At 48.7% G+C, this 15909-nt stretch overlaps 5 protein-coding genes across 5 annotated transcripts; 2 read left to right on the top strand and 3 right to left on the bottom strand.

Annotated features, from left to right (window-relative positions):
• Nucleotides 1-526: 526 nt before the first annotated feature.
• On the bottom strand, nucleotides 527-2313 carry KY384_007188 (uncharacterized protein; the record flags this gene model as incomplete). Its single annotated transcript, XM_044815680.1, has 2 exons — nucleotides 527-1626; nucleotides 1683-2313. 2 exons carry the CDS (start codon nucleotides 2311-2313, stop codon nucleotides 527-529), a joined length of 1731 nt encoding a protein of 576 aa, XP_044667554.1.
• Nucleotides 2314-3474: 1161 nt separating this feature from the next.
• Nucleotides 3475-4113, top strand: KY384_007187 (uncharacterized protein; the record flags this gene model as incomplete). Its single annotated transcript, XM_044815679.1, has 1 exon — nucleotides 3475-4113. The coding sequence occupies one exon, from the start codon at nucleotides 3475-3477 to the stop codon at nucleotides 4111-4113; it is 639 nt and encodes a 212-aa protein (XP_044667553.1).
• A 440-nt stretch (nucleotides 4114-4553) lies between these two features.
• Nucleotides 4554-8676, bottom strand: KY384_007186 (uncharacterized protein; the record flags this gene model as incomplete). Its single annotated transcript, XM_044815678.1, has 4 exons — nucleotides 4554-7424; nucleotides 7484-7541; nucleotides 7594-7609; nucleotides 8007-8676. 4 exons carry the CDS (start codon nucleotides 8674-8676, stop codon nucleotides 4554-4556), a joined length of 3615 nt encoding a protein of 1204 aa, XP_044667552.1.
• A 2056-nt stretch (nucleotides 8677-10732) lies between these two features.
• KY384_007185 (uncharacterized protein) lies at nucleotides 10733-13568 on the top strand (the record flags this gene model as incomplete). Its single annotated transcript, XM_044815677.1, has 2 exons — nucleotides 10733-11266; nucleotides 11319-13568. 2 exons carry the CDS (start codon nucleotides 10733-10735, stop codon nucleotides 13566-13568), a joined length of 2784 nt encoding a protein of 927 aa, XP_044667551.1.
• Nucleotides 13569-14516: 948 nt separating this feature from the next.
• On the bottom strand, nucleotides 14517-15128 carry KY384_007184 (uncharacterized protein; the record flags this gene model as incomplete). The annotated part of the gene is made up of 1 exon (XM_044815676.1): nucleotides 14517-15128. The coding sequence occupies one exon, from the start codon at nucleotides 15126-15128 to the stop codon at nucleotides 14517-14519; it is 612 nt and encodes a 203-aa protein (XP_044667550.1).
• Nucleotides 15129-15909: the final 781 nt, after the last annotated feature.

The raw sequence follows: 15909 nt of genomic DNA, 5'->3' as shown, positions 1-15909 counted from the left end.
TCCTCCCCACTGCCGCACCACCCCCTGTCCGCTCTATCAATCCCACGCCACACCGTTCTCCGCACCGTATTCCTCCTCCTCGGTGCACTTCTCTACACTCTACGCAAATCCGGCTTCCTGATATTCTGGGGTCAGGGGCTGGTGATGGATAAGGTGCCGTTGGAATGTGTCGTCTGGATGGGTACGATTTTTGGGATGGTCGCGAGGGATATTTGGGTGGAGGTGTGTGGGTTGGTGAGTGCTGGACAGGTTGATTGTGAGGAGGGGGGGCGAGGGGGTGAGGGGGTTGAGTAGCGGAGGAGGGTAAAGCGGTGGGAGAAAATACTTGTAGTGGTAGGTGCTGATTGTAATTTTCTATTTTTCTAAGTGTTGTAGAGTGGAATCTTTAACCCTTGCTTCAAGTTACACTGACTAGCTGTGTATTTAGTTCTGTTGAATAATGGTATCCCAAAATGCGCTTTCCGCATGACGCATTAGCTATATCCTCAGCCATGCGCTCCCTTGCTAGAAATCAAAACATTGCGCTTCAATCCTTTACCTCTGCCACATTCCTCTCTCTGGAAGCGGCTTTGTTCTCGCGTCGTCGTCGTTCTTCTCCATCCAGCCCCGTTGAGACTTCTACGTGCTCTTTACTGAGTACAGTCTTGCGACAACCCAGTATGACCACTAGTCCAACCGCCGCAAATGCAACGCCGAAGTACCAGATCTCCCTGATAGCCTGATCGTAGACGGACCGAACCAAGTCCCTTTGCAGCGCAGGCAGCTTCTTGACCTTGTCAACAGAGGCAATTGCACCACCGCCAAGAAAGTAACCCGCGTTTGCTCCTAAGCCCTGTCGAAGCAGACCGGCCCTCTTCTGAAAGCCGTTCTGGAATATGACGCCGCCAACGACGACTCCGATCGAGCCAGCCACGTTGCGAGCGAACGAATAAGCCGAGGTAGCGGTAGCAAGGTCCTGAGGTGAGACACCATTTTGAAGTCCAATTAAGGGTGCTTGAAAGTTTGGTCCCACTCCGAGTCCTGCAATAATCTGGAAGATGATGATCTTAGGCCAATCTCTGGCGGAGGAAAGATCGATGAAGAGCCCAAAGCCAAGCACAAGGAAGATGAAGCCAAACCAGATGAGTTCAACGAATCTGCCTGTGATACCGATGATAGCCCCTGCAAATGTGGCGGCGAAGGACATGGCTCCAACGAAGGGCAAAAGCCATACACCTGACAGTAGAGCCGGGGCACCGAGAACGCCTTGGAAGTAGAGTGGTAGGTAGAAGGTACCCATGATGAATACCGTACCATGGATGAAGCAGGCGAGAAGATTCGCGACGTTCGAGGGTGTAGCGAATAGGCGCAGTGGGAGGAGAGGATAGCGAGCCAATTTCCACTCAATTAGGAAGAATACAATGGCTGTCACAACACCGAATACGATGAGATCGATGACAATGGCTGAATTCCATGGGTATGTGATGCCGCCAAATTCGAGTCCCAAGAGCAGCATGACCGTCGAGCCGACGATTGTGATTGTACCGAGCCAATCCACGGCTTTGAGACCTGCCCAGACCGGTGTCTTTGGCGTCTCGAGCTTGAGGAATAGTTGTATGACGACGAAGACGACGCCAGTGATTGGTACTGTAAGTCTACGTGTCAGCTTGAGTTCAGAATTGTAGCGACACGTGCAAACTTACGGTTGATATAGAAGCACCAGCGCCAAGATGCTTTTTCAGTCAACGCGCCGCCAATGACAGGACCAAGCGATGCAGCAACGGCCCAGGTCAAGCCAACAAAGCCGTAATACTTGCCACGCTCTCGCATAGAGAAGAGATCGCCAATGACAATATTCACAAGCGTCAATAGTCCGCCTCCTCCCACCCCCTGAATGGCACGTCCGACAATCAACATACCCAGATTTACGCTCGCTGCACTCAGCACGCTACCTAAGAAGAAGGTAGCCATGGCAACCTGTAGGATTGGCTTGCGACCCCAGATGTCACTGAATTTACCCCAATTTGGAGTGAAGGCTGCCTCGCCGAGAGTGTAGGCGGCTCCGATCCATGTGTAGCCAGCTCCGGAATGGAAATTTTCGGAGATGGTCGGCAACGCGGTAGTGATGATGGTGATATCTAAAGCTGCAAGAAAGACAGAGAGGCAAAGTGCCAGTATGAGAATGGTGATTTGGATTGTTGACTTCTTATTTGGTGTCGATGGCGCGTTCTCGGTGGCCATATTCTCGCCCTTCTCTGTATGAGACGAGCTGGGTGGACTGTCGTCGCCATGGTCGAGGTCCCGCGGCAATGACATGGAGTTCTTGCCCGACATCTTCTTGTAAACGGTTAGTACCTTTGAAATTAATGGTAATGCCTTGAAGAAACAGTATTGAGTAAGCTCGAGTACCATGACAGAATTGTGGAGGGAATTACCGGTCGTAAGATAGGAGTGTCAAATTTGAACAGGCTCCTTATATTGTTGAAAGGAAAGGTAGAGGTCGCGATAGAGGGAAAGGGATGAGAATGTTCCTAGTACACGCTAAGCCTTACCTTGATTAAGAGTTCAATGTTCTTTGCATGACTTTGAAGCCATCTTATAGTACGGGGACTGGTTCGGCCGACGGTATGACTCTTTCTTCGGGATGAAATGCAATAGTCTCCAAGATCGAATCCTGTCGTTGCTGCACGTCCGTTGCTGGGTCCGGGTTTTGCGGGTCTTGCGGGCGCTGCGGGCGTCGTCGTCCTATCCGTATGGATTTGATATAGCGGGAGCTCCATAATGGCCGATACTTTCTATTGACTTTGCGAGAGTAAGGACCGACATATGATGATTACGCAGATCCCAGTCTTCTGTTCCCAGATAGACCAGAAAAGGTTTCCTCAGCCTCACAGCCTCGTCAGGCTTGTACCCAATCAGACCGAACATAAACCAGAACCTCCACGCCAATACCTCCTGAAATGTCATTTATCGTAGCCTTCATCCAGGCAGACAGTTTTGGGCGTCTAGGATGGCGCTCAGATGTCTATTTAGGCCGCTCCGCGTGGGACTCAGCTCACCGTGCCAAGGAGTATGGCTGTTGACATGTACTCGCAATCGATATTGAATATAAAGTTCCTCTTCTCTGACACCACTGTGATGTCAATCTTGCTGTTAACGGCCTCTTTATCATTTGGCAACCATCCGCCCACTGGGCTCAGAGGCCACAGGTTGTTTGGCACGCGCCCTCTCATTGCAACTGCTGGCAATCTCATTTTAGAGTACTCTGCACCACCTTACCAGCATGTCCAAGCCCTTCAATGGCGGGTTCGTTGACCCAAATCGACCTAATCCGATGGGAAAGGATGACGCCCGCATCATCATTTACGGGTACACTCCCTCAGCTGCCCTCTCGATCCTTGGTATTGCCCTTTTTGCTTTCCTCTTGATCATCCATACATTCCAAGTCATCCGATATCGTTTCTGTCATTCATCCCGCTGTCCGGCGCCTGCATCATGGAAATCGTCGGCTATACATACTGCTATATCTCCAACCATAAAGATCGATACAATAAGATCTACTTCATCGTTCAATACTTCTTCATCGTCACGGCTCCGGTCCTGATCTCCGCTAGCATCTATGTGTGCTTGACGAAATTGATTCGATGGTCTGTCCACGATACGGCTGGAGCATTTCAGATCAGTGGATTACAGCCGAGGCCTATACTCTGGCTCTTCATCAGTGCTGATGTTGTGACAACGATAATTCAAATGACTGGCGCGGCCTTGATCGGGAACAAGACCTCTAAACACGAAGATCCGACGACTGCGAACAACATCCTGCTTGCAGGCCTTGCAGTCCAGACTTTCTGTTTTGTCATCTTTCTCCTGCTATTCGCCCTTTTCACCCATGGCGTCATCAACAGCAAGCTTGAAGTTTATAGGAAACGACCATTCATCATTGCCCTGGCTGTGGCCAGCGCTCTGGTATGTTTGCGAACAATCTTCAGGCTCGTAGAGACCAGTCAAGGCGTCTTTTCATACTTGAGCACTCACGAGGTCTTTTTTGGGAGCTTAGAATTCATGCCGATTGTGTTGGCCATCGCATTTCTGGCTATCTGGCACCCGGCAAGATGGGTCAGAGACGAGCAATAGATTAAAGACCACGGTGATAGAAGTCTTCTTTGAAAAGGGTGGCCTGGGGAAGCTGCTACTTCGTTTGAGTGATTGACAATAGCTTATTTGGTAGGAGTAGTTTTGATAACGAACCAAAGGTCATGTTTGGTAGACGGGGATTCTATTCAGACCTTCGGTGATTATTGAATCCAACTGAAACATACTTGTGTTGATTAAGAGACTCAAGTATGAATAAATCTCCATTCTTTTCACGGAGGGTCACTGCAGCGACATAGCAGTTACTCGTGACTATCATTGTCGAACGTAATTTGATTGGCTTCCGATGGGGTAAGAGGGTAAGAGCGTTCTTTCTCTACAGGCTGAGATCCCAGATTAGACTTAATCCAGTCCAGCAAAGGTTGGAAAGAATGCAGTTTAGCAGTTGTGCACGGAACTGCCGAGCGCCTCAAGGCCGTCTATCACTCGTCTCCAAATGCTTCAGCAAATGATATGTTATATCTGCCGTACCACATAAGGCGAAAAACGTCTGTCGTTCCTCGCACAAATGTTGTGGCAAGTTGTTGCATTTTCCCTCCTCCCACTACTTCCTGTTCTGCATTAGGCCTCCATGGATAAATGGCGCCGTTGCCCAATTGTTCCTCTCTTCCAGCGACTTTCAGCTTTCGCCTTTTGTGCGCCTCAACCTCAAGCGCGAAGGCCTCCTCCTCACGGCCCTGTTCGAGGTAGATCAAGGCCAAATTCGACATACTTTCCAAAGTCGACGGATGCCAATCCCCAAGGACGTCTTTCTTGACGCCCAGCACGTGAGCTTCGAGCTCTTCGGCTGTCTCCAATCGCTGCTGACCTCTGTAAGCAGAAGCTAGGGCGGTCATATGTTGTAATGTATTGAGGTGGCTTTCACCTAGCTGGCTCGTGCTAGTGGCAAGGGCCTCTACTGCCAAACTTTCCGCTTGGCTGAACTTTCCAAGATAATTGTATGTCGATGCTAGATTGGACATACTTCTGAGGGTGTCTGGATGCTCTGGGCCTATTGCGATGCGACTCGCCTCAACTACCTTTGTTTGGAGCATTTCGGCCTCCGGCCAACGCCGAAGATGTGAATAGGTGCCGGCGAGACTGTCAATCCGTTTCAACGTTGTCGGGTGCGTCTTCCCCAGCATATCTTCACTGATTTTGACGGCATCTACCTCTAGTCGCTCAGCTTCCTTCCATCGTTTCTGCTTTTGGTATGTCAAGGCTAGGTTCATCATGTATGACAAAGTCTCTGGATGTGTCTTGCCATATACGCTTTGACCTATGTCCAGTGCTTCCTTGTTTAAGTTCTCAGCTTCTTGAAACTTACCTTGCTGCCAATATGTTGAGGCCAAATTGGATAGTGGACTGAGAATCTGGGCATGGATTTTTCCATATTTTTGTCTACAGATCGCTAGGACTTGTAATTGCATAGCTTTGGCTTCTTCCCACTTGCCTTGGTCTAATAGGGTCAGAGCATGGTTTCCTACGTATGTCAAAGTCATCGGATGAGAGTCTCCCATCATCTTCTGAGCAAGTCTCGTTGCTTTTGATGCAAGACATTCAGCCTCTTTCCACCTGCCTTGGTCAAGATACGTCATTGCAAGGGAGTCCATATAAGCAATATTTTGCGGATGTGTCTCACCCAAAGCTTGCTCACTCATTCCCATTTTGGCTATATTCAATTGCTCCGCCTTTTTCCACCATCCAAGCTTTCCATACACTTTGGCAAGGTTTGCAGTGGTGGCCAAAGTATCCGAGTGGGCATGTCCCAAAACTTCTGCTGTCCTCTCTAGAATTTCATTGTACATACTCTCGGCTTTGAGCCACTGACCTTGCTCGGAGTGCATCGTTGCAATATTACTCATCCGGGATAGCGTGTCCGGGTGAGCTTTCCCGAGTGCGCTCTCACTCTCTCTTTTGACCTCCAATTGCATTATTTCCGCGTCCTTTTGTCGGCCAAGTCTCCACAAGGTCAATGAGAGAGCTGTCTGTTCTTTTAGTACGCTAGGATGGAAGTTTCCAAAAACGGTTCTGAGAACCAACAATGTCTGGTTTTGAAACTTTTCAGCCTCTCTCCAGCGTCCTTGTTTCGTATAAATCTTCGCGATATCACCAAGAGTCGACAAGGTTTCAGGATGGTCCTTGCCCAACGTCGTTTGCCTTGAGTCTAGTATCTGAAAGTGAAGCTTTTCGGCTTCTGCCCATCGACCTCGCCTACTGTATAGGATTGCAAGGCCAGACAGACTCGTGAGAGTATTTGGGTGTTTTTCACCAAGTAGCGTCTTAGTCTGAGTGATAGCTTTTTCCAAAAGATCCTGAGCCTTCGGCCAATTCTCTCGCCACAAGTGAATTGATGCAAGATTGACCACTCGTGCTATTGTAGCCGAGTCCGTATCTCCCAAAGAGTCTCGGCTGGTGTCCAGAACGTCCCTGGCTAGCTTCTCGGCTTCTTGCCAACGGCCTCGCTCTCCTATGGTCAAAGCAAGATTCGTTTTGCACCTCAAAGTGCTCGGATGTGACTTTCCACGGGTACGAGAAGTTATTCGGAGCAACTGCAAGTCAAGTTCTTCAGCTTCTCGAAGTCGCCCTTGATCCCGATAAATTGAGGCCAAATCAGCCATTCGTAAGATTGTCGTTGCATGCTCCTCCCCCAGTAGCTGAATGCTTTTGCTGAGTACATGAGAAGTCACTTTTTCAGCTTCGTGTAAGCGTCCTAGCCGTACCAAGGTCAGTGCAATGTTCTCTGAATATACCAAAGAAGCTGAATGGTCTTCGCCGAAAGATTTCTCCGCGGACTCCTTTTGTCTCCTTCCAACCTCTTCAGCTTCCTTCCATCGACCTTGATGGAACAACACGGAAAACAACGCCGAATTCAAGATTCGTGCCAAAGTATGTTGGCGACCCAATGCGAATTCAACGTCTGCTATTTCTCTCCTGTAATACTGTTCGACTTGCTCGACCGGTACTTGGCCTTGATAATTCTCGGACAAGTCAATTCGCGTCACTTGACCGTTAATCTCCAAGCTTTTGTAAAATCGGTCGCGAAAATTTGCCTCGAGTCTATGGTGGCGAAGATGATCGATCTCATTCATAATGTCATTTTGCTGCCTCGCACTGTTATCAAGAAAAACGGCACACAACTTCTCATCTCTGGCAACGCCGAAGCCAATATAGTAGCAGATCGCAAGCTCGTAAGCTACACATTGTTTGTCTCGCAGAATTGGGGTCAGTGTGTATACTTGATTGAGGCAGGAGACGATATATTCGCGCACTCGATAATCTGTCATGTAGAGCTGAGACATAGACTGAGTGACCTAATCATTCTCGAAGTCAACAATTGAGCAAGAGAATAAGAGCCAGGCCCACAGCGCACATTAAACTTGTAGACCATATCTCTTGATGCAGCTCGAGTAATTATACCACCCTCTACCCTTTTGAAGCCGTCAAATCAGTAGCGACTTCGGCGAGAGAAGCTTTTCTCACCTGTCTGAAGAGAGAACTTGGAGTATGCTTGAGAAATCTGAGCTCCGAGCGTTCGCATCTTCCTGCAATGTTTCAGAAAATAAATGAGAGAGTATAAGTTTCTAGGTATCATCAAGATGTATGCTCGCGGCCACCAGACGGAGAGCTAAATCAAGTGGTGATTCAAGATCAGGCTTGGAAGTATTCTCCGGAGCAATTTGATCTTCCTCAATGAATAGCCAACGGGAAACAAGGCCAAAAGAGTACATTTCCATCTTCATCGCTCCAACCACACCTGTAGTGAATCGTCTGTGATGCCATTCGGGAGCAATCCAGCCGAAAGTGCCGGAAACACTGATTTTGCTAGCGAACGGGGAAGAGAAGCCGAAATCAGCTAGTCTTACTGATACTTGGCCAGAATCATGTTCAAAGACAAGTACGTTCTCTGGTTTGATATCTCCGTGGATTATCTCTGGTCACTTGGTCAGCGGCTAATGTCTGTTGAGTTTGCACAACCCTTAACTTGCCGTTAGCATGCAAACAAACGACTGCCCTAGCAATGTCGGCGCAGAATTGGAGTTTCTTTGCAAAAGTGAGCTGGCTCCCCTTTCCACTTCGCATGAATGCCCTCAGATTTCCGTGCTTTGACTTTTCAAATACTTGGACGGGCCAGACTTTTCCTGTCTCAGGGATGACATCCCAACAGAGACCAATCAGATTGATGATGTTTGGATGCTCGCGGATGGAGGGCAAAGTCAGTACCTGTATTTCACGAAGTAGAGCTCCAAATACTTTCCTTTCGCCGTCCTCGGAGAAGGATCTTTGTGAGCTGACGCATCTTTTGAAAGCGAAATCTGTCTCGACGTTCACCGGCGCCTGGTGTATTCGGGCTGTAGCACCGAGGCCGACGATTTTCAAAGCAGGTTGCCATATTATGGGGAGGAAGTCAAGGCCAAAGTATTGTGCGATTCCGAGACATTTCAAGAAATCCCCACTCGATTTGGAGCCGTTGCTTTTGTCAGCGGGCGTGACCGTGCCTCGAGACGTTTCTTGAGCCTCAGTGAAGATGATCGGAGAGTCAAGAGGGTCATAGATTTCCGACATGCTGAACGAGCTCAAGTTAGATGCAGAGAAGCAAGACGTATAGTGAAGGCAGGCAAGACGGATGGCTGCCTTGCAAGCATTGCCCCTGGGCAGAAGCGAGGCCTGATCTGTAAGCTACGGTAGCCCCACAGCATGCGGCCACTCGGTTCAATTTCCGAGAAATAGGGTCAGCTTCATTCTTGCATTCCCACTTTAGACGAAGAATGCCTCCCTTGTCATATTTGAATTCACTGTCCGTAGCACGACTTTAGCGTCTTACGAGAGATGCGATCTCACAAACGCCTCACAAACTCCACGATTCAGGGCGCCGACTTCTAGCTAATTACAACAAAACTCATTGCCCATGAGGCAAAAGTCTAGGCCTATTATGCGACGAGTCGAATATCACATCTTATGTCTAGTGTAGCAATCCTGATTTTCTTGCTTACGCTTTCCATATCTATTTTGAGAGCAAAAGGGCCATGACAAGACAGGAAAGGGAAACCTGCTAGGCCGATGCTTATCTATGCCCGCGTAACGTTGTTTCCCTCCGTTGTACCTCCTCGTGAGGTCATGAGGAGGGTTCATCATCAGGACCTAGTTGATTGTGCGGCCACAGCCCAGGGTCCCCTTTTATCCATCGTTAAAGTGATGATCAGAGTAGGTAGGGTCAAACTTTGGAGATGACGACGATATGTGTCTTTTGCCGAACATTATCGCCTTCAGCGGGTTGCAATTGGACAAGCCTAGAACTGAGTATTGTCTAGTAGATCTGTCAATGATTGTTGCTTTAGATATACCTTCAGGCACATGAAAAAGCTTACAGCTACCAGAGTGGCCGGAAAACAGCCAGTCGCAATCTGAGTCAATGTCTTCAGCGTTGAAGAGTCCTTGTAGCTGCTTTCAGCTACGTCGACATGATGAGATAGATGTTCGACATCTGCTCCATTCTTGATGATCGTCGTGAGTCCTCGATCCAAAGGCCTGGACGCAATCCAAAAACGGGTGGAACACCTTGTGACTTGATAAGAGTTGCTGAAAAGTGTCTTGAGAAACACCCAAATGGCCCCAGGAGAATTGTTGGGGAATAAAGCTTGCCAATGGAGGTGAGGGACTAGTATATTTGAGACTGCTGTCCATAAGGCCTATGCTTCTTGAATATACAAAAACGAATGTTGGGCTCCAGTATGGATTGCGTCCAATTTCATCAGCTCTCTACAGCGCTTCATGTTATCTCAGGAATCATGATACTTCCAGCACTTTCGAACGGGCATCTGAGCTATTGATCTCATAGAACTCTACATTTACATCCGTGCCGGAGTCCAGCTGAATCTGATCTGTGTTCTCAAAGATACGCGCTAACTGCTTCAGGAAGAGTGGACGGAAGTCCTTTATGCTTTCGATGGTGACCATGTTTTATTTCAATGAATGGCCAATCCTAGCAAAGGAGGGGATATATGTACCGCTCTTTGTGACAATGAGGCTTGACTTGTCATTGACGATGCTCGCGTCTTCAGAGTGAAGCTGGAAGATCAGGATTGCATTGACTATGACCCATTGGCTCGCGCGGATGAAAGACCGCCCCTCCTTCATTTAGCGCCTCCATTCAGCCTCATCGTAAACTGCAAGAAACATTGGAAACGACAAACGCAACTTGCTCTTGCACATCACAGGTCACATTTGTCTCTTTTGTACTCAGTCGAAGAGTCTGCCAAAATGCAAAACCAAGTGCTCCACACTCAGTACATCGAAAGAAAACCACTGTTGAAGCTCCTCCGACAACTATTCGGGAATGACTTCCTCGTAGAAGATCGTCCAGATTACTATGTATTGAATGTTCCTCGACGCTTGACTGAGGTAGTGGCGTTGCAGTTGCAGCAAATCAAGATTGTGTCTCACAGATCTTAGGAAGAAGTGCAGTCGATCACAAACCAACCTAGCACTTGAATATGCTTTGTATAACATGAGAGACAAGTAAGTACACTCAAGCAGTGTTCGATGGATGCTAATTCTTATATGGAGCTCTCGCCCGTTCAGCCTTGTCGTACTCAACCAATAAAGCCAGATTCCCTGCGAAATGGAGTCTTTGCGGAGCAAAATAGAATACTTAAGGTATCAGAATGAAAATGCTCACGGCAGACACTTCATCCCTCATGAAGATTTTGTTCAGCTCATGACCAGAGAGAACGTGCACGATGTTCTTGAGGAAAGCAGCATCGAGCGCTATAGTATCGAAGAGACTGCCGAGACGATATTCAAGAGGGCGGCGAGAATATTTGGCATTCTTGTTCTCACCGGGCAGCCAGAGTTCATTTTAAGATTTATCAAGGGTGGAGGGCATCAGCGGTCATGCCTGGATGACAATCTCCCCTACAGCCTTGACACTTTGCTTGGCATCTTTGAGGACGACATCATGGCGAGAAAATTCCACGAGAGGCAGAAAGAGTTCGCAGTACCCATATTTGATAGGAGCGCATTGCCTCGAGATGTGAAGGCCGAAATTACGATGCCATTCCTGGAAGACTGTCACATCGGGAGTGGTGGCTTTGGGAACGTCTATAAGATCAAGATTTCGCCGTCTCATCAGCATTATGATCCATCGTCTGATTGGGTACGAAGTCGAGAATCTTTACAACAGCCCCTCTGCTGATACGTGGCCACAGTTCGTCAGAAAAGAGTTTCGACCAGAATGCGGCAAGGAGGACTTTGAGAGAGAGTTGCGCAATCTTTCCATGCTCAGACTCCTGCGCCATCCGCACATGGTAGAGCTACTGGGAGTCTATACGTATCGCGGGATGCACAACTTTGTTTTTCCTCTTGCTAGTCACGGCACTCTCGCCGAGCTATTTCAGAGCGAGCAAACACCACAATTTCAATTGAGCGAGGACTTTCTTGTCGCACTGGCAGGACTGGGCTCCGCCATCTGCGCTATGCACGAGTATTCCTCAGAAAATCTACGAGCAATTGGCTGTCATCATGATCTGAAGCCTTCAAACATCCTGGTAGATCAATCAAAATTCATCCTTGCAGACTTCGGTCTCTCGAGGCTCAAGGAGTTGTCACAGACATCTGCAAGTCTCTCAAAAGACGCTAGGGGAGATTATCTAGCTCCAGAGTGTGAAGATCTGGAGGCAGATTGTGAGAAGGGTATTGTTCATCGGTCGAGTGATATCTGGTCGTTCGGCTGTATGGTCGCAGAAGTCCTGACTTACATGAACAAAGGTCCTAGTGGTGTGAAGAAATTTGAGGCCGCCAGGGTCTTTGTCGTACGTGGCCTAAAGCTATGGCGTTTTCACTATGGCTCAGGGAAAGAGAGCGGACCAGTTCTTCGCTGGATCGAAGATTTGAAGCGCCAATGCCAAGGACATGAAGAACAGCTCGCCATTCTCGCTCGGGAAATGCTCTCTATACGACCAGATAGGCGTCCACGTGCTCCAACCGTCAGACACAGACTGTACGCTATTGCAATAAAGGCCACGACAAAGCCAATTGATCATCTGTACAGCATGGTAGTGCAAAGTCGTGGGAGTATTCAGGTATTCGTCGAACAGAAGAAATTCGAGAGTTGGAAGCAGGTTTGTGGGCTCGAAATGACAGACCGTGGGTCTATACCTGATGATCCATTGGATTTCAAGTCGCATGAGGCGTTTCAGTCTGTCATAGCCAATCTTTGCGACCTCAATAGCACGTTGAGGCTGATTGAAGCTGACTCTCAGGTTTCGAAAAGCTTGCTACCACCCCGATTGCAAACGTTGACTGCCCATCTCTACGAGATGCTGTCAACGGTGTTACAAGATAGGGCAATGTGCCTTTGGAAGACCAGTGTGCTTGAGACCTCAGATGAAGGTCAACTTGAACAAGTAAGCAATGAAGTAGGAGGAGAAGATCTAGGTAGTGATATTGGAACGCTGGCTGCGATCAAACGAATGCGAGTCTTGGTCCAGAAGCGCTCATACCAGACGGGATCTCTTTTCCTCGACTGTGGCCAATTACAAAACCAGAAGCTGTCGGAGAGTTTCTCGTCACAATACGTCATACCCAATGACGCCAAAACGACGCCCGTGTTAGTAGAACGCAAACACATCGATATACATGATAAGGGAGACCACTTCAGGATAGAAATTCTAGACCGCCTCGAAGAGATCGCGGTGCTTGTCAACTCTGCTGCGAGTCGCAAAAGTCTCCGCGTCCTTCGCTGCCTAGGCGTATATCACGATGAGGCGCATAGCGTCTTCGGTATGGTATACGAATTTCCGGATCTTTCGATACCAAACACCGAGCCGCAGGCCACTACACTGGCGGCAGCTCTGGAGCGGAAACCTGGCAGTCGCGAGTTGCCCCTACTCGGCGATAGGTTTCGGCTTGCACACGACTTGGCTGCTGCCCTGTTCAGATTCCACAGCATCGGATGGCTGCACAAGAGCATCTCATCTAAAGTCGTAGTATTCTTTCACAACAAACAGACGGCTTGGAGCACGGACGGGCAGAACTGGTACCTGCGTGGATTTCTGCATAGCCGATTGGATGAAGGGTTCACAGAGGGAATTACCAGCGATCCTGAAATGATGGATTTCCAGCACCCGGACTACCTTAGTGGCCTCAAAAGAGGATTGTGGCGCTATGTATCCCAATTTGATTACTACAGCCTTGGCATCGTCCTTCTCGAAATTGGCTTGTGGAGTTCGCTGAAAGACATGATTGGAAAATGGGCAGGCAAGCCAGAGGAATTGAGAGAGAAGCTATTGAGCTCAGCAGTACCTCAGCTTGGACCTCGTGCGGGTACCTCATATCGTGACGCTGTGATAACTTGCTTGACTGGGCGTTTTGCTGGAATCGAGGATGAAGACCCCACCGCGTTACACCTCAGCTTCAAGGATATGGTTGTCGATGAGCTTGCTCAGTGCAAGGCATGACATCCAAGCCCATACTTGCAATCAAAAGTTGAGGACGCGGAAATGAATACATATATCAAGAGGATGCGTATGATTTAGAGTGGGAGGATAAAGTTAGGCCGTCAGAAGGCATTACTGATTGAAGTAGGGTCAACCGTCGAATGTTTCGTTATTTCTGGAGCACATTGAGCATATGCGAATCTATCGTACAGTGTGCTTTCATCTGAGGTCAGGCCCAGGGGCCGCCACGTTGTTAGTTGTGGACGCCAAGACCTCATTTCCCAGCCACTTTTCTATGGCTGCAAAAAGCTACTCTCGGTGATCTTGCGATATCTCAAAGGCTGGGATCTGGTCTCCCCAATCCTGGAACTAAGTATCTTGGGGCTGATTTTCGAAATGCTTGAGACTTGCAAAACACCCGAATACAAAAGAGCCCGAAATTCAAGCGGCCTGGAGGCGAGCACACGCAATTATGAACACACCAAATATCACTCTAGCCAACCTCATGAGGTACGAGAATGCAGAAGTACAGCACTCACGTGCTGGATCAAGCGCTGTCAAGATTGTACAGCTGCACGAAGGGACGCAACTAAAGTCTGGAACCTGGGTCCGTGATCTGGATTCTGCGATCACAAATTTCTCTGGTTGCAAGTCATACCACGATGCGCGAGTCTTTTGCATTCTCTGGATATTCTACGGGATCTCAGGCCACACGGTCGCTGCTGCTAACACGTTCAAAGACGAAAAGGTTGTGAGATCCGTGAGGATCACATGATTAGAATGATGAGATTTACATACTGGCGGAACGGGTGTGTAGAATTCTGAAAGGTTCAGGGGGTCTGCGAAAGCAGATTTCCTGAGTCCATGTTGTGAGCAAGCCAGACAGGCAATATATGAGGATTGATATTTTCACCAAGGCCTCAGCAGCCTACTAACGATCATTAGCAACAGGTAACAAAGCAGGTACTTTTAAAATTCTCTGAAGCCCTTGCCACCTGTCAACATGCTCTGCTTGATTTCCCTAGTCCTCTCATCGTCTTGCACAAAAGCATCACTTGCATCCCGGACCTCTCCCTCCCCAAATTTCCTCCGACAAAACTCCACAACGGAGTTGATCTCGCTGATGCTTTGCCTGCCCAAAGAGTCTCTATCACCTGCCTTTCGCTTCACAAATCCTTCGACCCGACTAATGAAGTCTCTCGCCCGCTCCAGTCCCTTTATTTCTTCTTCATCCTCGCCCTTTCCCACTCCCCAGGTTTGTCGAAAGACCTCACTTTCTTCTACATTCCGGTACCATGCCCTCGCATTATCAAAGTCACCCTCAATCCTGTGCAGTATCCCATGCAGAAACATACCCTCGTACGCTGGGGCGGCTTGCATGTGCCGCACCAAGAAGTGAGCGGATGGAAGATCGTTGTTCAGTATATGCAGGGCTGCTTCGAGTGTGGGATGCAAGGACAGGGAAGCGATCTTGGGGGTCAAAGACGGAGAGGTGGGTTTGGGAGGCGGTGAGAGTGGTGGGGAGAGGGTAAGGATATGCGCATAGAGAGACGAGAAGCTTGGAAAGTCTTGATTGGCCATATTCGACAGTATACAGGTATGAGAGCGTGTCGAAGCTGAAGCGCAGTGAAATGTGGTTGTCGTGGATTGAAACCCTAGAACTATCTCGGTGTGCACGTCATGACTTGAACTCAGCGCTTAGAGTAGGATCTCATTCAGCAACAAACAGTTCTTGGACCGCGAGAGAGCGCAGCTATAGTTATCGCAGAGTCATGATGGACGGTATAAGGTCCTGGCTGTCCTTGCAAAGTTCCAGGGGCAGTCGGAGACTTTTGGCCTCCAATCGGAGGCGGAACCGTTGAAATTCTCTCGGAAGCGAGCGCTAGCAACGCAGACCTCACCCCATTCTCTCAATGACCTTAATACAATGAGACTGTCACGGCCGACATATATGTCAAGAGAATGGAGCTATAACGGTGGTGTGCTTGTCGATCTCAGCCCTAGACGGCACTGAAAGGCCAGGAGGTCGACCAGTAGTCTCTGTCGAACGCTTTCGTGGTGACGCCTTTTAGAAAGAGGACGGGCAAAACATGTATAAAGAACCGCAAGGCTCCGTTCAAGGACGCCTGATCGTCTCTTTGACTTCATGACGAACAAGGATGAGAGCTTCTAGCCTGTCTCATGCCTGTGTCTTGCTGCTGAGACGGAGAAGACTGTTGCACGCTAGCGATCACCAGCTGCTCTGATGAAGTGCACAAAGAACACAGTCGCCTGCTTTTGCAGAGACAAGAAATACGTCAACAAGGACTGGAAGGGCATATTGTACAAAAGTGCAAGAAAATGTGGATAGCGGCGCGAGACC

Source organism: Bacidia gigantensis (assembly GCF_019456465.1).
Source record: "Bacidia gigantensis strain McMullin 20006 chromosome Unknown contig_255, whole genome shotgun sequence".
Taxonomy (NCBI): Eukaryota; Fungi; Ascomycota; class Lecanoromycetes; order Lecanorales; family Ramalinaceae; genus Bacidia; species Bacidia gigantensis.
This window is presented reverse-complemented; position numbering and strand designations above follow the sequence as displayed.